Source organism: Thrips palmi, unplaced genomic scaffold (assembly GCF_012932325.1).
Source record: "Thrips palmi isolate BJ-2018 unplaced genomic scaffold, TpBJ-2018v1 HiC_scaffold_5, whole genome shotgun sequence".
Classification (NCBI taxonomy): Eukaryota; Metazoa; Arthropoda; class Insecta; order Thysanoptera; family Thripidae; genus Thrips; species Thrips palmi.
Window position 1 is genome coordinate 4,931,297 of NW_023144632.1, and position 26,929 is coordinate 4,958,225.

Genomic DNA, 26,929 nt, shown 5'->3' on the forward strand with positions numbered 1-26,929 from the left:
AATTTCACGTGCGTCGACTAGACTGGACCAGGAACCGATCTGATAAATAGCGGTCACGTTAGCGCACCGCGTTCCTCGCGAAAACGCGACGCGAATGTCGCGACGCGCCAGCGCGCGCCGGCCGAGCGTTTGAATTCTGCCCGGCAGTGACCGTGCCGTGCCGTGCCGCTCGGCTGGCCGAACCAGCGCGCTGCCTGGGAGCGGCCCGGAGCGGCACGGCACGGCACGGTCACTGCCGGGCAGAATTCAAACGCTCGGCCGGCGCGCGCTGGCGCGTCGCGACATTCGCGTCGCGTTTTCGCGAGGAACGCGGTGCGCTAACGTGACCGCTATTTATCAGATCGGTTCCTGGTCCAGTCTAGTCGACGCACGTGAAATTAGAAGCCGCTGCCTCATGCCGTTCGGACGTACGGTAGCGCGACTGAAAATTCGACTTTGCTTCACCTACCCTTCGGCGGGGTGGTCGCGGTCGATCTGCCGAGTAGATAAACCCTTACCATGGACCCTTGTGAACGTACCTGCATGGTTCCCGTGGGTTTGCATCGCGTCCGGCGTGCACGGGGCGTGCTTTAGTGTGACAGTGCGCGCGAACACGCCGCGGACCCCCAAAACTTTAGGCTCGATGCGCCTCCACTTCCCGTTATCGGATCGGGCTCAAACTTGGCACAGGTTCGTTTTAGACCAAGGCCTTTCAGAAAAACCACTGACGGACCCAAAATTCGATATGACGAAACACCCTAGGACAACCGAAAGTTCGTCATCGACAAAAGGTTGAGTGACGACCGACCATTCTTCCCCACTGACTGGCCTTTTTTTCCCCGTGCACTCCGCCAGGGAGTGGGTTGGGAGCTTCATCCGTGGAGAGCCTACGATCATGTGTGGTCTAGCCCTTAATGGTAATGGCTATGCCGAGGCCGGTGTAAGCGGCGAAGTGTACCCCCCGGCCCAGGGAGCCCTCGGGTACAACTCGCCTAGGACTAAGGTACCCGGGGGTACACAACGCCTAGGCTCAATGTACCCCGGGTACCTCAGGCCTGGGGGGTACACTGAGCCTAGGCGAGTTGTACCCCAGGGTACAAAAAGCCTAGGCGAGTTGTACCCGGGGTACAAAAAGCCTAGGTGAATTGTATCCTCCCTCATCCGAGGGGAGGATACAACTAGCCAAGGCGAATTGTACCCCGGGGTACAAAAAGCCTAGGCGAATTGTATCCTCTCTCGCCGAGGGAGGATGCAACAAGACGAGGGGATTTATATTCTTCCCCGGCAGGATTGCGATGCGTCAATGGTTGGTTTTTAATTGAACCGACGGAAGGCTTCTAAAACTGAATTGTCCAACCAATCCTAACCAAACCTAACGGGCTCGTGACAGATCTTACTCTACTCGCGACAGATCTAATTCTCAAAAGAAATCGTACAACCTTTCCTAACCAAACCTAACGGGCTCCCCTCGGATGAGGGAGGATACAATTCACCTAGGCTTTTTGTACCCCGGGTACAACTCGCCTAGGCTTTTTGTACCCTGGGGTACAACTCGCCTAGGCTCAGTGTACCCCCCAGGCCTGAGGTACCCGGGGTACATTGAGCCTAGGCGTTGTGTACCCCCGGGTACCTTGGTCCTAGGCGAGATGTACCTGAGGGCTCCCTGGGCCGGGGGGTACACTTGCCCGCCGACACCGGCCATCCGACCAGCCCGCGTGTTGGCCGGGCTTGCCTACCCTGCGATCCGCGGGCGCTTTGCGTTGCGTGCTCTTGCCGCGCGGGTTCTTTCAGGATGGGCTGCACTCACCTTGTCCCGGACGATGCCCCTCGTCTTGAGGGTGTAGATGTGCGAGATGATCCCGAAGGCCGCGATGCAGACGACGATGGCCTTGGCGCGCGCCACGGTGCACATGTGCGGCCGGTGCAGCGGGTACTGCACCGCGATGAAGCGCTCCACCGTGAAGGCCACGATGAGCCACACGGACACGAAGGCGCACACGGACGACACGTAGGTCACGACCTGGCACCAGCCCTCCTTGACGAACACCTGCCGACAACGCGCAAACTTGAGTCTTCAGTGTGCGTACAGCAGTGAAGCGCGAATCGAGGAACCGACCTGCACGCCGTGCACGCCGTCCAGCCAGACCAGCACGAGCACGGCCAGGTAGCCGAAGTCGGCCGTGGCGAGCGCGGCCAGGTAGTAGGACGAGGAGCGCAGGCGCAGGTGCGTGTTGAGGAACACGATGCAGGACAGGAGGTTGCCGACCAGCCCCATGGCGATCATGGCGGGCACGTAGTACTGGTGCAGGAACTCCACCACCTCGAAGCCCAGATCAGCGCCGCTGGACGCGCCACCGCCGCTGCCGGGGGTCTGGGCGCCGCCCTGGGCGCGCTGGGCCGCGTCGTGGTGGTGCTCCTGCATGGCGGCGTAGGCCGAGAGCAGCGACCACGGCAGGTGCGGCACCGGCCCCAGCACGTGCGGCCGCAAGGTGGCGTTGGGCACCGCCGCGTCCTCCCCCACGTCGAGGGGGCCGCTGGGGCCGCCGTCGTGGGGCACCAGGGTGCGGAGCAGGGCGTCGGGCAAGTCCTGCGGCAGGGCACGCAGGGCAAGCGTCACGAGGTCTGCTTGAGAGTCACCGAAAAGGCAAGTGTGGCCAAAGCGCAACGGCTTCTGGTATGGCTCGACTCGCTCGACTCGCACGAGACTCGTGCCGACGCAGTGGTGCTGAGTGGGAGGGAGTGCGAGGGCGAAGGAGTTCATTCTCAATGCAAGCGGACAGGTTTAACAGAGTTGAAGTGGATTTTGGATGCACGAGTGGGAGAATGAGTCACTATTGGCGAGGCGATCCAAGAGTGCTATCAGTGTAATAACCGGGCGGAAGAAACCGTCTGAAGAGGGCTTTAAAGCAGATGGTATCTTGCAGTGTACAGTTGCCGTTTCCTATGGGCTCCCAGGGAATACCAGGATCAGCTTTTGCCGTGTGGCTGAAGAAACTGAAACGAACTGAACGGGAACTGTAGCAATATCATCTGCTTTCTTACGTCGATGACCAAGGCCCAAGAGTCTTGGGCCAAGACTCACCATTCTGTGTGTGCCGTTGCCCCCACCGCCACCTTCCTCTGCGAGGGAGGACATCTCCAGCGATTCACATCGCCCCGAGCGCTGCGAGCATCAACCGCCTGCACTGCAAAATATCCATCATTATTTCACAACAAAACTAGGGGTGATATTTTCTTTCTGAACTCAGGACGAACTAATTCCCCCGTTCACTAATAGACCATTCTAGTCGTGGCTGAGTGAAGAACAAGAAGAATCACAAAAGACTCAATTTAGGGCATTTGAAGTGCAAATGTTCGCTAAAAATATGTTGCATTTACTTGAAAATATTTTTATTAACTTCTACCAAGCAAGGGGACTTAAATGTTTGAAGTAAAAGTGCAATAAAGTACACTTTTGTGATTCTTCTTGTTCTTCACTCGGCCACGACTAGAATGGTCTACTGAATCCGACGGTTGGTAATCAGTGAAATGATCAATATAACCACAATATTAAAAATAATATTTAAAACAATTACAAATATTTTCCTGGATTAAAATATTTTAGAGACATTGTTACACGATTGCCATAATCACCAGACGCTGAAAAAATTTCAAGACATGTCCGGAAAAAGTGTTCAAAACGTCCAGACCGTCGTCTGGGACTCTTTGCGGCAGTTAACTTTTTCATTTCGATTTGAAATCCATGACGTTTTGACGTTCTCGTCGAGAGGAATCCATTCACAACAAATCCAAAGGTCAGACTTCTCGCTACTCCAGAGGCGAGACTTAAAGTTTCACCAAGTATTGGTCAGACCTGAAAATGTCGCCAATATGTGCACTGTAAATTTCTTATGGTGAAAAGCTGCACCAACATATTGTGGTGATTTTCTCCATAATACTAACGAAATTCGTCAAAATATCTATAAGGTACAGGGAATTCTCAATGGTATGTTATGAAGTCAGCTGCACCACCAACATTTTCACCATAGTATGCAAAATCTTCACTGTACTACATTTAGAGTGTGATCAGACAAAAATGTCTCACCACAAAATGGCAAGGCTTTTCTTGTGTGACCACCGAAAGGCCGCTATTTACGGTGCGGCGCTTGGGCGCTGATTAGCAGCTTTACAGTGGTCAGACGAGAAAGTCTCGCCATTTTGTGGCGAGACATTTTTGTCTGACCACATTTTGGCGAGACTTTTAGTTCTGACTGGTCAAAATATGGTGAGACTTAATGTCTTGCCATATTTTGGCGCGAAGTCTTTCCATTCAATTTGCAGTGTTTCTATAATAAGATCTCCATTTGGTGAACTGTCGTCTTTTGTGTACGGAGCGGACTGTCAAAAAGTACTGTTAATCCTGTACCTCAACTACAGTAAAGGCTGTCATTAGAAGTAACGGGGTTCGCTTCTGTAGTTTTTTTGTCAAAATGCATGGCAAATAAAATGGCAAGAACCACGAGTTTAGTGCACGCTCAGAAAAATTTTGAAGCCACTGTTCACTGTATCCTGAAGAAAACAAAAGGTTTTTACTGTAGCCAGGTACCAGGGGGCGGCAACGGCCTAGGAAGCACGTGAAGCCATGCGCGAGCGAGGTGCAGGGGTTACTTGTTTTGCTTCGATTGTAAGATCTAGCCCGTTGATTGCAAAACGCTTTGCACAGATGAAAAGAGCACAAAATTTGGGGTGCATTAGGCCTAAAAGACTGCCCGATACTTCCAATTCAACCGAACACAAGGGCGGAATCATTTGCATCAACATGGCGCATTCGAGTTTTTCCCAAATTTTATGATTTTTCGTGTTTTTTGGTGTTTTCACTGCACCTTGATATTAGGTAAGCGGGGATTTTCAAGGAGAGCAATTAGCCTAATGCACCCTAAATTTCAAGCCCTTTCCATCGGTGCAAAGCGTTTTGAAAAACACAGTCTAGTTTTCATAATCTCGAACAGGTGCGCAACCTCTGCACTGACGGCGCGAGCATCGCTTCACTCTCTCCCTCGGCCGTTGCCACCCCCTGCAGGTACTCAGAGAAAACTGGATGGTCCTGAATCGGTAAAGGATCATTCCTGGTCCAGCCTATAAAGGGCAACAACAGCGGGCAGACCAAAAAAATTATTTTCTGACATTCTGAGAATCTTGCGAGGCCGGCGCTCTCTAACTGTGGCCTAGGCGTTCGCATGGAAGGAAATGAAAGAGTTGGGTCGAGGGAGTACAGGGACGTTGAGGGAAGGCTTTGAACCGCTTTGAACACAACTAGATTGGACGCAGTGGATGCCCTAAGGCAGCTTGGATTCTGCGACATTTTGATTACTGTGACACGGCGGCGCCCCCGAAGTTGTTAAGCCTGTCCAGAGGCGAGGCATGGATGAGTAGGGTCCAAAGTGTGTTGGGACGTTGATGAAAGGCTTTTAATACAGGTAGATTGCACGCAGCGGCCGCCCAAGGGCAAAAATATTGGATTTTTTTCACACTTTGATAACTTTACGGGGGTGAGCGGTGGTGCTGCTCTCAAAGAGGCCGGGCATGAAAGAGATGGGTCCGTGTAGGGCTAGTATGTTGAGGGAGGGTTTTGATCTCAGCTAGATTGTACTCAGTGGCTGCTTAGAGGCAGCAAATATTGGATTTCTCGGCATTTTGAGAGCTTTGTGAGGGCGGCGCTCTCAAACTTGCTTGGGCGTTCTTGAGGCGAGGTGCTGAAGAGTTAAGTCCAAAGAGTATTGGAACGTTGAGGGAAGGCTTTGGCCACTAGTAGATTGGACGCAGTGGCCGCCGAATAATTTCTAATAATCGTCATAATCCCCCATAATCAATTAATTATATCCATCATAACAGTAATGATCGGAGGTAATAAAATGCAGTAATGTGTTTTATAGAACCCTATAAATCCATTCTCTCTTCCGTAAAATTTTACCAAAATTTTGCAATTGCAATAACTATGGCGAAAACCTACTTTGGTATTTAAAAATGCGCTTGCCTAGAATTTCGATTTTAAAATGCAAATATAATGCGATTTTGCGCTCATGAGCGCAAGCAAATTAGGCATGTGAGGCATACATTTGCGGTGTCATAAAGGACGAGTGACACAGAAATCTAATTGAGGATCAGGGATGCCTTGGAACTCGTGCGGGACTCGAGACGTGACTTCTGCACTCCGGAAAGTTGGAAAGTGAGGGAACCAGTGTATGTTAATGTGGCTCTGTTTGTGCCGAGACCCCCTTGTCTGGCTCCCTGATCCTTGTCTTGTGTGACATGACACACTTGCCTGTCAAAGCAAGCCTGCCGCATTGCTAAGCAAGCAGAGGAGCCGCTGCAGATGTCTTCATGCGAAGCGCTAAAACTGCGAATGTACGAATCTAGAGGCATGGCGCTTCCAATCACAATAATATCCAAGAGGCACTTTTGAGAGAGCACGCTAGGGAAAAAAGTTGGTCCAACTAAGTTACAGACTGGAAGGCAAAACCAGAAAAGCAGCAACGAACTTGAAGTTGCCGCATGAAATATTGTCACACACAGAAAGTTTTGCTTTCAAACCTCAAATTTATTTGAACCGATGGCTTTTCTTCTGATCAATACACAAATTTGGGCGAGGTATACTGTATCACCCAAATTTGGGCGAGAAAGGTTTCCTCGAAATTTGGGTGAGGAAGGGTGTATCAGCTACCTATATGGCTCTATAGAGTTATGACACAAATTTGGGTGAGGAAACCTTCATCACCCAAATTGGGCGAGGAAACCTTCCTCACCCAAATTTGGATAATAAAGAATTCCTCACCCAAAATTTTAGTAACGATCATGACTGTTTCTCATTCTCAGTGATATCAGCATTGCAACGGCATAGTGATCCGAGAACTAGCCGAGTTGTCCAAGTAGTGTCGGTTCTGTGTAAGAAAAACTGTGTATCTTAGGGGACTTTTCCTGCAAGGTAGACGTCCTTTGTACATTTTTCACCGTGCATTAATGAGCAACGCACACTGGCCCGGGCCGCGGGGGCGCGATCGCGCCCGGGGCCTCGCGCGAAGCGCAGGGCCTTTCGGCCGCGGGCCACGGGGCCTTTCCACCGCGGGGCCTTCTTGGCCGCGGCAAAGTCGCGTTCTTTAACTATTTACGTACTTAAATCAAAGGGGTACCCATTTGAAAATTTCTCAAAATTTCGCAGAATTTTGCGTCAAAATTATGCCGGATTCCGCGAGATTTTGTTGGTATTCCACGAAATTTCTGCCGATTTTACGCATGGTTTCGGCAAATCAAGCTCATTTTTTGGCCAACTTTGGTCCCAAAATCGTTGAGGTCAAAGGCAAAATCGTTGTGGTCAACGTCTTCCCGAAACAGGGCATGGAAGAGTGGGGTCTTAAGAATACTAGAACGTCGAGGGAGGCCTTTTACGTCAACTAGATGGGACACAGTGGCCGCCCAAAGTCAGCAAAATCAGCAAATTTCCGAGACTCGACCACTTTTTGACCAACTTTGGTCCCAAAATCGTTGCGGTCAAAGGCAAAATTGTTGTGGTCAACGTCTTCACGATACAGGGCATGAAAGAGTGGGGTCTTAAGAATACTAGAACGTCGAGGGAGGCCTTTTACGTCAACTAGATTGGACACAGTAGCCGCCTAAAGTCAGCAAAATCAGCAAATTTCCGAGATTCGACCACTTTTTGACCAACTTTGGTCCCAAAATCGTTGCAGTCAAAGGCAAAATCGTTGTGGTCAACGTCTTCCCGATACAGGGCATGAAAGAGTGGGGTCTTAAGAATACTAGAACGTCAAGGGAAGCCTTTTGCGGCAACTAGATTGGACACAGTGGACGCATAAAGTCAGCAAATCAGCAAATTTCCGAGACTCGACCACTTTTTGACCAACTTTGGTCACAAAATCGTTGCGGTCAAAGGCAAAATCGTTGTGGTCAACGTCTTCCCGATACAGGGCATGAAAGAGTAGGGTCATAAGAATACTAGGGCGTCGAGGGAGGCCTTTTACGTCAACTAGATTGGACACAGTGGCCGCCCAAAGTCACCAAACACGGCCTCCCCTTCCCTGGCTAGTAAATTTAAAACAATGGACGCATATCGGAAAAGGGGGCCCTTGACGTCACACTGCGACCGGGGCCCTGACTTAGCCAGTCCGGCCCTGAACGCACAGCGCGCTCGCGGGTCCCACCTAGCGTAAGCTGCCTAAGCTCAAACCACAGTGTACAATGGTAGCCAAGGGGTGACGTCACGTTTGTTTTCACGTGAAAACGGCGATGTTAGTTTGAGCGTGACAAACGGTGAAAATTTACAGTCAAACGAATGTGACATACCGCACCGCTTTGTCACATTACTTCGGGTGTGACGCGCAATCAGCTGTCGAACTGTCACATTAAATCGAATGTGACACATGGTAACCAAGTACACATGTCGTGTCACATCCAAACGAACGTGACACCCCTTATTCTGACAATCATGGCGTGTCACATTCAAACGAACGTGACAAAGTGGGCATGTCACATTCAAACGAATGTGACAGTACATGGATGTCACATTTGTTTGGATGTGACACGACATGTGTACCGGGTGTTTCAGTGAAAACACGGCAGTCTGGCGGGTTGCCTGCCGCTCAGGCGGAGCCGCTCCGCCGCCAGGCGGCCGCAGCGCTCGGCGAAGCCGGCGGCCGGACGGGTGGGGGAACGGTGGTGGTGGGGGAGATCCCAACGGATCCTCTCTGCTGCACCCTTGGTGTCCTTCGCGACTTCCCCCGCGAGTCCCGCGGCCACCCTCGCGGGTCCGCGGCTACTTGGGTACCATGTGTCACATTCGTTTTTATGTGACAGTTCGACAGCTGATTGCGTGTGTTGCACTGTGAAGATTTTGGTAGTCACTTGATGACAATAAGGGAGGGTGGGGCACCTAGTGACTGTTTTTGGATCTTGGCACCCACTCCGATACTGTGCGAGAAATGAATCTGCTTTCACCTCAGAAGGTTGCTTTGATCCTTCCTTGATCGCAAAAACATGTTGTGGCGTTTCGACAACACCTATTTCTATTCTAGGGGCTAAAATATTTTGTTCAAAGTCTCACTTTCACTTGAACATGATTCCACAGCACAAGACCTTTAGATAAGCCACCTCAAGGTGTCTGAAAGTGCCATAGGGTGGCCAGGGCACCCCTGTGTCACTAGGTGCCCCTGTCACTAGGTGCCCCACCCTCCCTTACCAAGGCTAATTTTCCTCACGAGGACGTCATCAAAATATGATGACATAGGTGTCACGCCTATGCAAAGTATAGGAGCTTTGATGAAAATGTCGTCCACGATTTTGTCATGGAGTGTCAACAAATTTTAACAGTTTGTAGGCCTCACCTCTGAAAGAGTATATCCAAAAGGCAGCACAGGAGCACCCGACGAACTCAAACACAAAATGAGACTGCCAACTAAACTCTGAGCCGGAACAACGACCGTGTCGGTCAGGCCATTTCCGGAGGGAGCCGACCGACACAGGATGGAAAAGCTTCGATCGAGTTTCCGCGTGTCGAGCGAGTTCACGGCGCGCGGGGCTCGGCGTTGCGGACTGATGCGGCGCGGACTCGGCGTGATGTACACCGGCGGAAGCACCCCGACGGACTGTGTTGCTTCCCCCCGCGGCGCTGCGCCTCGCCGCCAGCCCCCCGCGTTGCCCGTCCCGCGTCGCCCGCCCCGCGTCGCTCACCCCGCGTCGCCCGCCCCGCGCCGCCCACCCCGCGTCGCCCCACCCCTCGCCGCCCGCCCCGCGTCGCCCCACCCTGCGCCGCCCGCCCCGCGCCGCTCACCACGCGTCGTGACCAGACCGCGCGCTACCCCGTGACTAACAGTTGCGACGCGCTTCCCCTCCCCAATAGGCTGGCGGAGTGGGCCGAATCTGTGTTCATCCGCGAGGACCAGAGGGACTATGTTACAATGCTAATCTTATGGGACCGAATTTTGCAATGGTAATTATGAAAAAACTACTCAGAAGTTAGCAGTTTAACCATACAATTCGTAAAAGCTGATTTTTTTTCGGAACCCACTGACGTAAGATTCTTTTTTACTGCTGAATTTCGTCAAAACCGATGTATTATAATTACGATAAACTTCCGATGTTTCGCGGACATGTCACAGTACCTCAATTATAGTGCTCCACTTCATTCTAGAAACGGTTAAGATGCATCATTTTAGAAAAACAATGCGTCATTTCTTTTAAAATCAGTGAAAACCGGGACATTTATAGGTTATGTTGACCGCGCGGAGGGATACGACTCCGACAGCCTATAAGGTCCTCAAGCCGCCCTTCTTTTAGATGATTAGCAGGGTTGTTAACGTTAATTTTCAACAAATTGTGCACAATATTTTCAATAGTTTTGGTTAAAATTAATTTTAATTATTACTTTGAGTCTCTTTGTTGGAATAGACTCAGAAAGGTTCCAATATTCTAAGAAAAATTTTAGTTCACTGAATATTGTCATGCTATTGGCCATAGGAGGACGAGAAAGTCAAAATTAACGGCGTTATTTAACGCCGTTAACTTTGACTTCTCTTCCTTCTGTAAGCAAAAGCATCACAAATTCCATCGAACTAGAAATTTTCGTAGAATATTTGAACCCAAAGGGTGACACTCTAAATGTCTTACGTACGAAGGAATTTCCCACAATACGAAGGAAATGGCGCAAGCATAATACGAAGGTGGTTTTTCGTCGTATTACGAAGGTTTTTCTTTGTATCTTACAATGAAAAAGCTGAAAAGATTCGTATTACGAAGGAATATTGCTTCGTATTATGCTTGCGCCGAATTCACTGTAACATACGAATAACATAGGTCAAATTTCATTGTAAGACATTTAGAGTGGAGACATCTCACCAATTTTCAGCGATACAAAACGTATCACCGAAAAAAAGGTCGTGCACGAATGTATCATCGAAAAAATGGTCGTACACGCATGTATCACCGAAAAAAGGTGAGACTTCAGCGAGATTGGCCCTTGTTTTCCTAGGGAAGTATCGCCCTTTTTTTCGGTGATACATTTGTGTACGACCTTTTTTTTTCGGTGATACATGCGTGTACGACCATTTTTTTCGGTGATACATATTAGTATCACCCTTTTTCGGTGAGACGGTCATGTCTCACCCCTCAGTGAGTGAGATGTATCACTATTTGATTTTCAGTGAAGAGACTCAAAGTAATGTTTGCAATTAGTTTTGACCAAAAAAGTTGAAAAAATATCATTCAACGAACGTTAATGAAAGCAGATGATACTCGTTTGGTTTTCTTCTAGGTAGTATTTCGGGATTATTTATAATTGTGTATGAAATGAACTAGATAGCCCAATAAAATACATAGACCTAAGCGAGCTGGACAGTGTTGGTGCGAGCTGAGCTGTGGTTTGCACCGCCGCGCCGTGCCTCGAGCGCGCTGAGCCGTGCCGAGCCGTGAGGCATTGTTGCTGTTCCGTGCGCTGTACCCAGGGAGGGACTGTGCGAGAGGGGGGAGGGCATTGTTGGCCGGTGCCGCTCGCGCTGTACCCGGAGGAGGAGTTGTCGATGCGTCGCGCAGGCTGTGCCTCACTCATTCACCAGCCCGCCCGGGCAGCCAGCCCCCATTATTGTTAGGATACAGCCTTGGTTTCTGGACTCTCGAGTAAAAGCTAGCTGACACCTTTAAGTGTTTTATATTGTTCTAGGTACGTTTTAAAGTACTAAAGGTATCATCTGCTAAAAATTTGTGCGATCTTGATATACCTATGATACAGCAGCATAAATTATCCTCTTTCATTGACTATTTTGTCGATTTGCTACATTTCCGGTCCACTTTTCAATTTGTCACGTTTATCTACTCCTCCCGCTAAAAGTGCTCTGTTGTCCACATTGTCCCGTGGAAACACGGACCATGTTCCCGGTTTCTCAGGGGCTCTTGTTCTGGCTCCACCATTTAATTCAATTTCCTTTAATTTCGTTGGGCGGAGCCAATTAGTTTCGTTGGGCGAAGCCAATAAAAGATGAAAAGAAGCGGATCGGACTGGACGACTATGGAGTTGGAGTTAGCTTGAAAGAGGACGCTGCGCGGCGTCCGTTCCGCAGTTGGCCCCTGCTGCGAGTCGCGGTCTCGCGTCACGTGGCCTCACGCGTGGCACATCTCGCGTATCCATAGAGCCTGCGCTTTTTCTTTTTTTTTACAGGTGCGGTGCACTTTAAATGTTACGTATTATTTTGTCGAGACGTTAAAGTTTCTTGTGATGAACTTTTCTTACGATTTTCGTGTGGAAAACAGCACATACTATTTCTATATTTCCGTGCTACATCGCGTACAAATTTTATCAAGAACTTGATCTGCGCAAAAACTGAAACGTCTCGTACGAAATTTGAACATGAACAATTTATTGTGTCTTTGGCCACCATTTCGCGCAGAGTTTCGTTGGTACGTGCGGGATTTGTCGTCCCCGCTACAGCTCGTACTCCTGCCAGCTAAACGAGTGCTAAACAATGTAAGGGAAATGAGTTTTCTAACGCGCGCGCTGTGCTTGTGACGGTGACACTGGCCTGCTGCGCTGTGCCTGGCCGTTCCGCTTTTCCTCTTTGCCCGTGACTGGACAGAGGGGTCTTTTTAAGCGGTCTTGCTACCGCTTCTAGCTCTGCATACGATCCCACTCATCCCATCCCATCCATCCACCCATCCATCCATTCAGCGCGCTCGGAGGGGACTGCATGGTCGTGGTTCTTCGTTCGTCGTCGCCTGCGCCGCCACGCCGCTTCGCCGCGCCAGTCCCCACTCCTCACAGCCACCCCCTCCCTCCTTGCCCCCTCTCTGCCCGGCTTCCCCGGCCGGTCCACGGCAAGACCGCTTTGCTAAGCTTGCCTTGGCGGAACTTTTTTCCTCCAAGAGCGCGGTGTTTTATGGAACCGAGCCCAGTCCTGAAAGGCGAGACCTCTGTAAATGAGAGCCCTTCATTCAAGAGACATCCTAATCAGCCTCTCTTTTCCTCGTCCTGCTGCAGTGCTACGAGGTGCTGAAGGACGCCATGACGCTGCTCTCCGGTAAGCAGTCGCCTAGCGGGACACCCTTCACGCCGGTCCACGCCGCCGTCCTGAACCCCAAGGCCATCACCATGGGGCAGCTCTACGGCGAGTTCGACGCCGTCACCCACGAGTGGTGGGTACCCAAGTCCGCCCCCGCCGCGCGCTGCAGTCGCCCAAGTTTCGAAGGCCATGAGTGACGTGCTAATTAACGGCCGCAGGACGGACGGCATCCTGCCGTCGCTGGTGCGGGTCGGCGCCGCCGCCGTGGACGCGGACAAGCGCTGGTTCGTGTTCGACGGCCCGGTGGACGCCGTGTGGATCGAGAACATGAACACGGTGCTGGACGACAACAAGAAACTTTGCCTCACGAGCGGCGAGATCATCAAGATGACGGAGCACATGACGATGATGTTCGAAGTGGCGGACCTGGCCGTGGCGAGCCCGGCCACCGTGTCGCGCTGCGGCATGGTGTACCTCGAGCCCGGCGTGCTGGGGCTGCGGCCTTTTCTGGAATGCTGGCTGCGCACGCTGCCACAGGTACGGCGAGCCAAGTTTGCGACCGCGGGGAGGCGTGGCGCCGCGTACCGCGTGGTACCGAGTCCCTGCTAACCCCCATGCTTGGCCGTGCCTCACAGTGGGACGAAACGCGTAAAAAGCGGCGAGAAGTGGCATTTTGAAAATTGAACGGCAGGGTCCAACAAACTAGTCGGTGTTAATTGGAAAGGCCTCGGCCATGCGTGACACTTAACAGTTTTAAAATATATGACCCGAGCGAGCCACAGCGGAGCGCCAAAGATGACGCATTTTCAGCTTTTCGTTCACTTATTCCAATAGGAGTACAGTGTTCGCTCTGGTGGCCGCCATATTCAGGATAAAGGTCTCATATTATATGTTTTTGGAAAGCTAACATCCTCACCAATGTTATTCAGCAGTCAGGTTTACTCTTGGGTCACCCGGATAAAAATACATTGCCGTTAAAAGTGCTATAAAATTGGCGTCTGAACGATTTTTACAGTGCGATAAGTTGAGTTGCGAACATTTGCGCACGGTTCTGTGACTTGTCGGTGATAGGGCAGCCAGTCCACTTTGGACTCCATGCCACTGAATGTTTCGGAATGTTTCGCGTTTTGGGAAAATAGCCTCCAAAAGAGCGTTCTGGACGAAACCCGAAAAAAGTGGCGATGCTCCGATCGTCTCCAAAATCGCTACCCGGGGGTTTTGGGGGATGAGAAACTCGTTGCCGTCAACGTCGACAGCCGGAAATGAACGCCAGGGGCAGATCCAGCATTCAGGGAGGGGGCTTACCGTTCGGAGCCCACTGAACGATGCCAAAATCACTACACGGGGGTTTTTGGAGATGAGAAATTCGTTCCTGTAAACGTCGAAAGCCGGAAAAGAACGTTTGGTGTGGATCCAGTTTAACCCTTTCCTTGATTGCTAGATCCGCCCCTGGCGTTCGTTTCCGGCTTTCGAGGTTGACGGTAACGAGTTCCTCATCCCCAAAAACCCCCGAGAAGTGATTTTGGCATCGTTCCGTGTACTCCAAAGGGTTCACCCCCTCCTGGAATGCTGGATCCGCCCCTGGCGTCCGTTTTCGGCTTAGAATTTTGACGGCTTCAAGTTTCTCGGACCCCAAAAACCCCGGGTAGTGTTTGTGGAGACGATCGGAGCATCCCAAAATTATCGCCACTTTTTTCGAGTTTCGTCCCACTGTGTGCCTCCACCGCAGCACGGCCTCGACGCGCTGCCCAGCCTGGCCGAGGACTTGCTGGCGCTGCTCGACACGTACCTGCTGGGCGGCGTGGCGGCGCTGCGCAACTCGCTGGGCGTCGTGGAGGTGCTGGCCTCTGCCGACATCTGCCTGGTGCAGGGCTGCCTGCACCTGTTGGACGCGCGCCTCGGCCGCCTCGCGCCGCCCCGGCCGCCCCCCGCCGCGCCCTTCCTGGCCCTGCTGCGTGAGTGGACGATGGACAGGCGGACGGGCGGGACATGACGGGACGGGATGCAATCTGCGCCTGCCACAGGCCTTTGAGAGGCTCCAAGTCGCTTTGTAAAGGCATCCAGTCCGCCGCGCGCTGCTGCTGTGTACAGTCTGAATGACGGCCCAAGCCCGCAGCTCCGTCCCCGAGGCCGGGTTACACGCTACAGGCCGGCCTTCACCGTCTCGCCTTATCCCTCCAGCGTCGCTGCTGGCGCCGTGGGTGGCGCTGGCCGTGGTCTGGTCCGTGGGCGCGACCTGCGACAACGCCTCGCGCCACAAGTTCTCCGCGTGGCTGCGGCGCACCATGGCGACCCAAGGTCACGGGCCCGCCTTCCCCAGCGAGGGGCTCGTCTACGATTACAGGTGCGCTCGGCACGACGGTCGCACGACGGCCATAGCCACGAAGAACGCGCTGCACTCGTGTAAATCTTGTCAGAATGTCAGAAACATGTCTGAAATCCTGATCAAAACTCGAGCACATCTGAAAGCTGAAATACCGAAAACTTATGCTGATATTGATGGCCTGGGTTCTGCAGAATGTCAGAATATGTTTTTGGCTTTCAGAGGTGCGCGAATTTCGATCATGTTTTCAGACATGATTCTGACATTTTGACAAGATTTACACGAGTGTGGGACACGCTTAAAACTGAGATGATTGTGTTTGCTCCATAGCACTTGAAAAACCGCAGAGTTGCGCCGCCACTGTGCCGGTTAATAATGCTCTTGATGTTCTCTAGGCTCCACGACGGCGGCTTCCAGGACCCCACCGACGACGGCGAGCCGGCGGCTCCGCGGTGGCTGCACTGGATGCACGACCAGGAGCCCTACGCCATCCCCGAGGACGCGCTGTACTCCGGTAGGTGTTCCGGTGGCCCAGGGGGACCGGCCCAGGGGACTGGACCACTGACCGCAGCGACTGACTTTGTCGCAGACATCGAGGTGCCCACACTGGACACGCGGCGCTGCGGCGCCATGCTGGAGCTGCTGGTGACGCAGGGCCGCAACGTGGCGTGCGTGGGCCCCACGGGCACGGGCAAGACCCTCACCGTCGTGGCCAAGCTGACCCGCGGCCTGCCTGACAAGTACATCGCCGACTGCCTGTGCTTCTCGGCGCGCACCTCGGCCAACCAGACCCAGGCACGAAGCAGAGAAACGGCGTACTTGGTAGTTTCCTCTTTCCGGCTCTTCCGATTAATTACTTCGACTTAGGAGGAAAGCGGACAAGCTCGCCGTCTGGGGCGTCGGATGGGATGAATTCCGGCTTCTTTTCTCAAGGCGGTTTCCGGCTTTGCCTCGGAGATGTTTTTTTTATCGGGCGCGAGGGGGCAACCACTCGAGAAATCGTGTGTCCCCTTACTAGATCGCTCGAAATCTCAGGAAATCCGAAACCTTCTTTCCAATGGGCAAAAAATAAGCAGATTTTAGGCCTAAAATGGAACAAAATTTTGTGAAATCCGAAGAAATCTTGTCTCTTAAAAAATCTTGGGTCCCCTAACGTCAAAAGTGGTTGACCCCTCGATCGGGCGTCAAGGTGGCAAAGTTCAGAAACTATCTCTTTCTCTCTCTACGATTCGCCGGACACCTAGTGCCACGCACAGAAACGCCCTGAACTCCGCAACGGTATGGGTTAGCTCCAATCTGTTTGCATCCCGTAAATCCTCACTCGTTTTGTGACAAGATGAGCTATTGGAAAAGTCTCTTATTTGAAAATCAAGCCTTCAGGGCGTTGGCAAACAGAAAGGTGCAGCTCTAGTTAGGACTCCCTAAAAGTATTACTCCAAGGTCAAGACGCACCCTGTTATAATCTCCAGCCTTCGTTGGCAGGACGTGATCGACTCCAAGCTGGACCGGCGGCGGAAGGGCGTGTTCGGGCCCCCGCAGAACAAGCGTCAGCTGCTCTTCATCGACGACTTCAACATGCCCGCGCTGGAGGTGTACGGCGCGCAGCCCCCCATCGAGCTGATACGCCAGTGGCTGGACTTCCAAGGTGCGCAAACAACCCGTTGCTTGCGAAGGGGTTCCCACGTGCTCGTCTGATATTGGATTTGGCGGCAGGCTGGTACGACCGCAAGGCCGTGGGCGAGTTCCGGCAGATCGTGGACGTAAACCTGGTGGTGGCCATGGGCCCTCCCGGGGGTGGCAGGAACGCCGTCACGCCCCGGGTCATGAGGCACTTCCACTACCTGGCGTTCCCGGAACTGGAGGACCACAGCAAGGTCAGTTTGGTGTCGTTGGCAGGGCCGAGGTCTGGCCGAGGGCAGCAATTCAATGAAAATGACGAATTAACAAACTGTTCTACTTGCGCCAAATGTAAAACTTTAAGAAATGAGGGAATATTTACGTTGCTGAGTGTTGATTGAAGGCCACCATCTTCGGCACCATCTCTCGCTGGTGGCTGGAGCGCACGGACGGCCTCCTGGGCGAGCTCGACCGCCTCGTGCTCGCCACCCTGGACGTGTACGACGTGGTGCTCAAGGAGCTGCTGCCCACGCCCACCAAGACCCACTACACCTTCAACGTGCGCGACCTCAGCAAGGTCTTCCAGGGCGTGCTCATGGCGTCCCCCAAGAACGTCACCACGCTGGACCAGCTCCTCGTGCTTTGGTACCACGAGAACCTGCGCGTGTACCAGGTACTGTCCGGTGTCACGCAATGGTGCCTTTACTGGAACGTGACTTTGACGGCGCCGCTCCGTTTCCAGGATCGTCTGGTGAACGACAGGGACCGCTCTTGGTTCGCCGAGCGGCTCAGGTCGGTCCTGCGCACGCGTTTCAGCCAGGACCCCGTCGGCCAGGAGACGCTGTACTTCGGCGACGTGGCCAACGTGGAGCGGGAGTACGTTCGCATCACGGACGTGGACAAGGTGGGGGTCTCTCCCAGAACGACGTGAAGCGCCTGGGAGGTTTTGGTGACGCCGCGGTGTTCGGCTCGCAGTTGTCGGACGTCCTGCAAGAGCTGCTGGACGACCTCAACTCGCAGAGCACGGCGCCGATGCAGCTGGTGCTGTTCACGGACGCCATGCAGCACGTGTGCCGCATCGCGCGCGTCCTGCGGCAGCCCCAGGGCAACGCGCTGCTGCTGGGCATGGGCGGCTCGGGTGCGTTGCTCGCCTCCCTCGGGTGGGGCGTGTTGGCGACAGCTTTGTGAACCAGCCCTGGGGTTGCAGGCCGCCGGAGCCTCACCAAGCTGGCGGCCTTCGCCATGGAGCTGACGTGCTACAGCATTGAGCTGAGCCGAGCCTACGGCCTGGCGGAGTGGCGGGACGACATCAAGACCCTGTTGCTCAAGGCCGGCCTGCACATGCGCGAGTCCGTCTTCCTCTTCTCTGACACGCAGGTGGGCCAGCTCTAGGGCCAGTATGGACGCCGAGGTTTTGTTGGCTGCAAGAGTGCATCCCCCAATCTGTTCGCTGTGTCCATCAGATCAAGTCCGAGTCCTTCCTTGAGGACCTGAACAGCATCCTGAACGCCGGCGACGTGCCCAACATCTACGACGCCGAGGAGCTGGACAAGATCTACCAGCAGATGCGCGGCGTCGTGACGGAGCGGGGGCTGCAGGCGACGCGCTCCAACATGGTGGCGGCCTACCAGCGCTGCGTCAAGTCCAACCTGCACTGCATCATCGCCATGAGGTGGGTGGGTCGCCGCGCCTACTCACCTGTGCACCGGCGAAGGCGAACAAAACGTAGACGCGTTTGGAGCTCCAGAGTCGCCATACAGGACTCGAACCGAACGTGTGACCCCACCAATGGATTCCTCGTCCGGAGGGCAATCCGTTGGTGGGGTCACACGTTCGTTTCGAGTTCCATTTAGCGACTCTGGGGCTCAAAACGCGCCTATAGTTTTGGCCGCCTCCCCCGCTCCTCTGGCCCACTGTGCTGCGATGGCCTTTCACCTTTCCCCGTTGCAGCCCCATCGGCGACCTGTTCCGCGCGCGCCTCCGGATGTTCCCCGCCCTCGTCAACTGCTGCACCATCGACTGGTTCAGCGCGTGGCCGGACACCGCTCTGCAGGTCCTTTTGTCTCTGCGGCCAGCCTTCTCGTTGCGCGCTATCGCCCGCAGATATTTTGCTGTTAGGAACAGCCCGTGTGTTGATCCATCCCAGCCTTTGTCCTGTTCTCTCAACCGCAATTCTGGCCTCGTTTTTTTTTTTTTTTTTTTGTCGATTTCCATTTCGAGGGGTCCTATTCAAAAGATCTTATCTGGGCGTTCCCCCCAAGACAATCTTATCTTAAACGCAGGCAAATTTCGCTCACTTTGACCCTTTGGGACGGGTTCGAGAGTAAGCGGAATATATTTCTGCATGTACCATTGGTTTCTTTGATCTTTCATCTTCACATTTCAGTCAATTTAATCACAAATTATATTCATTTGTAGCTGTATCAAATGATCAAACTGAGTGCAATTTGCCTGCGTTTAAGATAAGATTGTCTTGGGGGGAACGCCCAGATAAGATCTTTTGAATAGGACCCCTCGATTTGTGCTTTCTCTGCGTGGACCAGTCGGTGGCGCTGCGGTTCCTGTCCAACATCCCCGACCTGAGCGTGCCCCCGGCGGTGCTGGACGGCATGGTGGCGGTGTGCCGAGGCATGCACACCAGCGTCGAGGCGGCCAGCGAGCTGTTTGTCCAGGTGGGCGTCGCCTCCCATTTCACTCTTCGTTCGTTGCCGTAGCGCTTCGCCGGCCTGCCGACTTAACAAAACTCTGCTGAGTTCCACACGTGGTCGGGGCTCGTGCCCCTTTCGGGCCTTGCGGCCTGTCCGGCCTGCCTGTTGGCCTGCCTATTGGCCTGCCTATTGGCCTGCCTATTGGCCTGCCTATTGGCCCGGCGAGCGCGTCCCCAACTTTCGGCCTTAAATGCCCGCAGGAGCTGTCCCGCCACTGCTACGTGACCCCAACGTCGTTCCTGGAGCTGCTGACTAGTTACTCGGACTTGCTGATGCGGAAGCGCGCCGAGCTGGACCAGGGCGTAGTGCGCCTGCGCAAGGGTGAGCGTGCCAGTCAGCCAGGCCGCCCCGCCCCGCAAGCCCCGCCTAGGGGCCCAGCCCAAGTACGCAGCAGGTCCCAGCCCACCCCAACCCGACACGAAATGTGCGGGTCGGGCCGGGGCGGGCACGTACTGTCCAAACCAGTGGTTCTCAACCTTAGGGTCGCGACCCCAAGTGGGGTCGCGAAAAAATTTTAAGGGGTCGCGGCGAGGTAGCTGGGGTCGTGTTTTGGGCCGATTTTAAGCAGCCACTGCGTCTGATCCGAGGCCGGCATTTTGCTCCCTCAACCGGCAATTGGTCTTTGAACCTTCCTTTAGCATTCATTTGTTACGGAGTGTGATTATCAGTCTTAGTTTGGGAGCAGTCTCAAAGTTTACCAAAACGGTCAGAAATGTCTTTGAAAAATCGTGTTTTGGGCCGATTTTAAGCAGCCACTGCGTCTGATCCGAGGCGGTATTTCGTCCTCCTTCAACAGGCAATTGGTCTTTGGACCTTCTTTTAGCATGCCTTTGTTACGGAGTGTGATTATCGGTCTTAGTTTGGGAGCAGTATTGTCTCAAAGTTGGCCGAAACGCTCAGAAATGTCTTTGAAAAATCGTTGTGCCTGTTTTGGTCAACTTTGAGACAATACTGCTCCCAAACTAAGACTGATAATCGCATTCCGTAACAGAGGCATGCTAAAGGAAGGTCCAAGGAACAATTGCCCGTTGAGGGAGCAAAATGCCCGCCTTGGATCAGACGCAGTGGCTGCTTAAAATCGACCCAAAACATGATTTTTTAAAGACATTTCTGAGCGTTTTGGCCAACTTTGAGACAATTCTGCTCCCAAACTAAGACTGATAATCGCACTCCGTAACAAAGGCATGCTAAAGGAAGGTCCAAAGACCAATTGCCCGTTGAGGGAGCAAAATGCCCGCCTCGGATCAGACGCAGTGGCTGCTTAAAATCGACCCAAAACATGATTTTTTAAAGACATTTCTGAGCGTTTTGGCCAACTTTGAGACAATACTGCTCCCAAACTAAGACTGATAATCGCACTCCGTAACAGAGGCATGCTAAAGGAAGGTCCAAAGACCAATTGCCCGCTGAGGGAGCAAAATGCCCGCCTCGGATCAGACGCAGTGGCTGCTTAAAATCGACCCAAAACATGATTTTTTAAAGACATTTCTGAGCGTTTTGGCCAACTTTGAGACAATACTGCTCCCAAACTAAGACTGATAATCGCACTCCGTAACAGAGGCATGCTAAAGGAAGGTCCAAAGACCAATTGCCCGTTGAGGGAGCAAAATGCCCGCCTCGGATCAGACGCAGTGGCTGCTTAAAATCGACCCAAAACATGATTTTTTAAAGACATTTCTGAGCGTTTTGGCCAACTTTGAGACAATACTGCTCCCAAACTAAGACTGATAATCGCACTCCGTAACAGAGGCATGCTAAAGGAAGGTCCAAAGACCAATTGCCCGCTGAGGGAGCAAAATGCCCGCCTCGGATCAGACGCAGTGGCTGCTTAAAATCGACCCAAAACATGATTTTTTAAAGACATTTCTGAGCGTTTTGGCCAACTTTGAGACAATACTGCTCCCAAACTAAGACTGATAATCGCACTCCGTAACAGAGGCATGCTAAAGGAAGGTCCAAAGACCAATTGCCCGTTGAGGGAGCAAAATGCCCGCCTCGGATCAGACGCAGTGGCATGCTAAAGGAGGGGTCCCGTGGGGTCGCGAAATTTTTCCTGGGGGTCGCGGAAATTTTTGGCTACAAATTTGGGGTCGCGAGCCGAGAAAGGTTGAGAACCGCTGGTCCAAACTGTCCTGTCCGCACCTGTCCAAATCGCCAAATTTTGCATTTATTACGGCCAAAGCGTGCCCACAGACGGTCCGCAAGATTCCTCGGATGTCTGTAGCTAGCCGCTGAATCAGTGGGCACCTGGCACCTTACTACGAAGAATGCCGTGTTTTAGAAGTGGGACTTTGTCCAGCTCGAGCCAACGCGAGTTTGATACAGGTGGTGCCTGCAGCGGCTCCAGGATGAACTAGAAGCACCGTCTGAAATTGTTCACCCGTCTGAGACCTCTAGCCGAGATGCGCACGCTGGCTGCGAATCCGGCCTTCTGATTGATTGGTCGAGGGTAAACTGGGGAAAAATCGGCCGATGCGAGGCCAGAATGGACATGGAGAGGGGACGCCGCCCGGCCGGGAGCCTCGCTCGCAGTGCCAGTCTCGCACGGGGCGAAAATCGCCCGGTTTACTACTCCAGCAGTCGAGCGTGCGCACAAGGGGGGCTGACTCTCCCGAACCGTGTACGAAGTATTATATATTATAGGTATTATAGAGTATTATAGGTATTATTCCGAACATTTTATTTAGATAATTGTGTCGTTTTAAGTGGTTTTCCGTGTACCAAAGGTTTCCGAAATACGCAAGTTAGTTGAAAACAAGGATTCCGGCTTGCGCTCCTGAGCCTCAAAATACTACCGCGCATCTTTAAGAGCCTCAGCACCTTGTCATCAGCCTTAGCGCCATTTTCTTACTCTAACGATCCGTCTAAAAATCGCTGAACGCCTGTTCACCACAATTTTACAAAACTTTCTCATTTTGAACCCGAAACTGCACTAAATGTGCGGCATTTTTTGGTATTATGGATTATAGTATTATAGGTATTATACAAGTATTATAGGTCTGTGTACGAAGTATTATAGGAGTCAGCCCCCCTTGCGTGCGCATCTCTCACAGAGGGGGTCCCTACTCTAGCCCCCATGTGGCGAGTTGGGCCTGGACACGATTTCGCCATCAGGGCGGAGCGAATAGCGCCTTAGCGCTTCATCCCCGGGCCCGGGCGCTTTACCGCTTTCGAGGGACTTCCTTTTTTCTGGACCACCCTCCTCGTTTTTCTAATCATCCGGGCGTCCTTTCCTCGACTTTTGTTTTCTCCTAGCTTGCAAGCGACTCCACACCCGTCTCGCCTCGTTCTGCGAAATTCGCGCTGTCTGATCTTTATCCCGGCCGGTCGGGCTGGACGAAAGGCTCGTGTGTACGAAGCGCCGTATGCCTTCCTTTCAGAGCTTAACGCTACACTGGTAAAACTAAAGCGTAACTCTGTGCTTGAGTCAAGCGTAAAGTTACGCTTGAAGACGTTACGCTTGAAATCAAGCCTAGACTAGAAATTCCCCTATGCATTTAGATAGGGGGAACCTTGGCAGATGAGCCTGTAACGCTTGATTTCAAGCGTAACCAGATTACGCTTGAAAACAGAGGGTAATACTACGCTTTAGTTTTACCAGTGTAATGCTGGGCGCCTACGTTCTGAAAAGCACTGGAGCCCATTTACACTTTCCGGGAACGTGACGTATTCGTTGAAACGCGCTTTGTGTCGTGTTCGTCCGAATACGGCATTCGTTTTTATGCAAATGAGCCACACACCCAAGGAGAACGGAATCGTCACGACACCGTGAGCTGCAGGTGACGGATTTTCGCCCCGATTTGAGCACATATGAGGTCCCATGTGACCCGAAATAAGCTCACGATGAACTTTTCGTGACAATTTTGTTCTCCTTGGGCAAAGGCACGGGACCAATCAGCCCTCGATTTACATTTATGCGAACGGGACATTGTACTACGAAACTTTTGCAATTAGTGAGCCTAGTGTTCTAAATTTCCCGGGAACGATCATTTTGGGGAACGTTCCCAGTAAATTCCCGGGAACATTTCCGAAGATTCCCAAAAGCTGGGAATATTCAGCTTTTTTAAGAAAATAACTTAATTTACCTACTGGAGAGTACAAACAGGTAAATTTTGGCTATTCTCGCAATGTCCTATCTATATCCATTACTATTTCAGACTATAAAGACTTGCGTTTTAAGTCGTTGAGACTCTAGCTTCTTTGAAAACTTTTAGGTCGATTCTCAACATATTAGTCGGTCCCCGTGAAGCCAGTCGGTTCAGCAGATATTTAACTACCATACTATAAACGATCAGTTCTGAGTGGCATCGGTTGGGGAGGATGAGCCAAGAGCCTAACACTGCCCATAGTACCGAAAATTCACGTCAAATAGTAGAACAAGCGTGTTTAGCGCTGTTACGTTTGCGATTTCTTACAACCTCTATTTTTATCCCACCTTATTAATCAAAAACAATAACATTATTCAACTTTCGTGTGCAGAAACCATAGTTCATGTAAATTTGCAGTAAATTCTTGCATTTATCGATATTTATACTTAATTTTTACTTTAAATCGGGAACGTTCCCGTTTTGGAGCCTTGAACGTTCCCGGTAACGTTCCCCAAGATTCCCAACTTTCCCGGGAATATTCCCACCCTTTAGAACACTGCCGTGCAGCCTCCCTTTTTCGGCCACTCCCTGGGCGCGCGGCGCCGCGCGGGGCTCGCTGTGCTTGGGGTTGGGCCCCGTTGGGGTTTCCGCCGCAGAGTGCCAAGTCGGAGGAAAGTTTTTCGGTGTGCGCAGGCCTGCACAAGCTGCACAAGACTGCCGAGGAGGTGGCCGAGCTGCAGAAGGACCTGGCCGCCATGCGGCCCTCGCTGCTCAAGGCGCAGCAGGAGACCGTCTTGATGCTGGACAGGATCGCCGCCGACACGGCAAGTCCAGGCAACCCCCTCGACACGAGGGCCGGGTGTGTTTATTTTTAGAAAGCACAGCGGCAACGTGTTTGAAACGGGCGCTTAGATTGCTTGTTGACGCGACCTCTGGGGGCGGTGGGGTTGGCAAGGGTGGCAGGCCACTGGCAGAGCTCAGACGGATGGCGCCGTCTGTCACTCTTAGCGCCTCTCGGGGCGGGAAGGGGAGGGGGTGGGCGTCTATACCCGACTCGTCCTTTGTGGAGGCTGGCCTCGAAGGGACGGGCAGAGCGCCACTTTGCTAAACGACCGGGTGGGTGTTTGACGTCACAGGTACAAGTGGAGAAGGCGGGCGAGGAGGTGCAGAAGGAGGAGAAGGTGGCCAGCGAGAAGAGCGCCGAGTGCGCCGCCATCGCGGAGGACGCGGAGGCCGACCTGGGTGAGCTCGGCCGTGGGTCGGCCGTGGCTCGGTCGGACGGGCGTAAGCCGGCCAGGCCCTGCCTCGCGTCCCGCGGCCTCACACTGAGTTCTTGGTTGCAGCCGAGGCCATGCCCGCCCTGCGCGAGGCCGAGAAGAGCCTCCAGGCGCTCAACAAGAACGACATCAGCGAGGTGCGCGCCCTCAAGAAGCCCCCCGCCGGCGTGGTGCTGGTGATCGAGGCCATCTGCATCGCCATGGGGGTGCCGCCCAACAAGGTGAGCCCGCCGCTGCCGCCCCTCGTGCCGCCCGGTGCGCTTGGCGTCGCCTGGCCACGCCTGGCGAGGCCTTGCGAGCGAACAGTGTCGGTTCGGTCGATAATCCACTCGCTGCGCAGCGGCGTCAATGAGACGCAGTGCAAGTCCTTGCTGCTTCAGCCTTAATTCACCCAGCCACCACGTGCAACTCGCAACCGGCTCCCATGGGGATACCTGCCATGGAAACTGTTGGATCAATGCTGCCTTTTAGAGGCTGGTGCTGTTAGCAATCTCGCGGTGGCGTTTTTTTCTACGAGCCTGGAGCTGTTTGCAGGCCCCCGGTACAGAAGGTTCCTTTTCACTCGCCTCAAAGGGGTTTCCGCGGCTGCATACTCCGACTGCCTGTCTGGAGCCGAGAGAATTGGGCTCACAGCCCCACTGCTGCTCTTGCAGGTGCCTGGGGCCAAGCTCGGCGAGAAAGTGAACGACTTTTGGACGCCCGGCACGGCGCTGTTGGCCAGCCCGGACCAGTTCCTCAGCTCGCTCGTCAACTACGACAAGGAGAACATGACGGAGGAGGCTGTCAAGAAGCTCAAGCCGTACATTGAAAACCCACAGTTCCAGCCCAGTTTCGTGGTCAAGGTGAGAGCGGTGGTCGGAAACTTGGCTCCTGTTTCAAATGACCGGTTTCAAACCTTCAGTTTTGTGCAGGTGTCGAAGGCCTGCGGGTCGCTGTGCGTGTGGACGCACGCCATCTACAAGTTCTACTTCGTGAACCTGAACGTCAAGCCCAAGAAGCAGAAGCTGGCCGAGGCCAACAGGGAGCTGCAGGCCACTCAGAAGCAACTACAAGCCACTCAGGAGCGAATGGCCAAGGCAAGGGCGGAGGGCTGGGGTCCTCAACCAGTCCCTTGACCGTGTCCTTGACAAAGTCCTTGACGGCCCCGTAGATTGTGGCGGGGCTGGAGGCGCTGCAGGCCGAGCTGCGCGCCACAGAGAGCAAGAAGGCCGAGCTGGAGGCCCGCGCCCAGCAGTGCGAGGACCGCATGGACCGGGCGCGGCGGCTGCTGGGCGGCGTGGCCTCGGAGCAGGGGCGCTGGGCCGACACCGTCAAGGAGCTCGAGGCCGGCAAGGACGTGCTCATCGGGGACGTCCTCATCAGCGCCGGTCAGTGGAACGGCAGGCCAAGGGTGCTTCAGGCTAGCGTGGGGTTCGTCCGCGTCACAGGCCGCCTCGGCATCAAGTTCCCGCCTGGGTTCTCGCCTTCTCGGCCACGTAGCTCCAGGCTGAGCTGAGTTTTCCTTCCGACGATTTATTGCGTCTCGGCATCAGCCCGCTTTGTCAAGGCTTCACGTGCATGACGCAGAAGCCTGGTGGCGTGGCGTGGTGGTGTGGCGTGGTGGCGTGGCGTGGCGTGGTGTGGCGTGGTGGTGTGGTGGCGTGGCGTGGTGGCGTGGCGTGGCGTGGGTGGTGGCGTGGCGTGGTGGCGTGGCGTGGTGGCGTGGCGTGGTGGCGTGGCGTGGCGGCGTGGCGTGGCGTGGTGGCGTGGGTGGTGGCGTGGCGTAGTGGCGTGGCGTAGTGGCGTGGCGTGGTGGCGTGGCGTGGTGGCGTGGAGCATTGTGGCGTGGGCTGTTCCCCCTCTCCCCATCCCGAGAGCTGTCGGGCGAGGCAGCCCTGCCCTGCACTCTCAGCACGTTTCTGAC

At 53.5% G+C, this 26,929-nt stretch overlaps 1 protein-coding gene and 1 long non-coding RNA gene across 2 annotated transcripts in view; one reads left to right on the top strand and one right to left on the bottom strand.

Moving 5' to 3' along the window:
- Nucleotides 1-26,929, top strand: part of LOC117650789 (dynein heavy chain 1, axonemal-like) — a 62,721-nt gene that overhangs the window by 23,009 nt on the left and 12,783 nt on the right. Inside the window, exons 27-48 of the mRNA XM_034394391.1 lie at nucleotides 12,992-13,146; nucleotides 13,232-13,550; nucleotides 14,743-14,798; nucleotides 15,130-15,357; nucleotides 15,732-15,850; nucleotides 15,926-16,131; nucleotides 16,819-16,981; nucleotides 17,050-17,210; nucleotides 17,357-17,626; nucleotides 17,696-17,857; nucleotides 17,929-18,091; nucleotides 18,161-18,330; nucleotides 18,417-18,625; nucleotides 18,904-19,006; nucleotides 19,497-19,625; nucleotides 19,862-19,982; nucleotides 24,443-24,573; nucleotides 24,886-24,991; nucleotides 25,093-25,247; nucleotides 25,680-25,868; nucleotides 25,938-26,102; nucleotides 26,177-26,393. Of these exons, the coding sequence (XP_034250282.1) occupies nucleotides 12,992-13,146; nucleotides 13,232-13,550; nucleotides 14,743-14,798; nucleotides 15,130-15,357; nucleotides 15,732-15,850; nucleotides 15,926-16,131; nucleotides 16,819-16,981; nucleotides 17,050-17,210; nucleotides 17,357-17,626; nucleotides 17,696-17,857; nucleotides 17,929-18,091; nucleotides 18,161-18,330; nucleotides 18,417-18,625; nucleotides 18,904-19,006; nucleotides 19,497-19,625; nucleotides 19,862-19,982; nucleotides 24,443-24,573; nucleotides 24,886-24,991; nucleotides 25,093-25,247; nucleotides 25,680-25,868; nucleotides 25,938-26,102; nucleotides 26,177-26,393 (3,697 nt within the window). The remainder of the gene's footprint in view (nucleotides 1-12,991; nucleotides 13,147-13,231; nucleotides 13,551-14,742; nucleotides 14,799-15,129; nucleotides 15,358-15,731; nucleotides 15,851-15,925; nucleotides 16,132-16,818; nucleotides 16,982-17,049; nucleotides 17,211-17,356; nucleotides 17,627-17,695; nucleotides 17,858-17,928; nucleotides 18,092-18,160; nucleotides 18,331-18,416; nucleotides 18,626-18,903; nucleotides 19,007-19,496; nucleotides 19,626-19,861; nucleotides 19,983-24,442; nucleotides 24,574-24,885; nucleotides 24,992-25,092; nucleotides 25,248-25,679; nucleotides 25,869-25,937; nucleotides 26,103-26,176; nucleotides 26,394-26,929) is intronic.
- On the bottom strand, nucleotides 2,431-9,598 carry LOC117650620. The gene is made up of 3 exons (XR_004588055.1): nucleotides 9,351-9,598; nucleotides 3,062-3,164; nucleotides 2,431-2,566 (listed from the first exon to the last, which is right to left on the bottom strand). It is a non-coding gene; the product is annotated as an uncharacterized LOC117650620 (long non-coding RNA).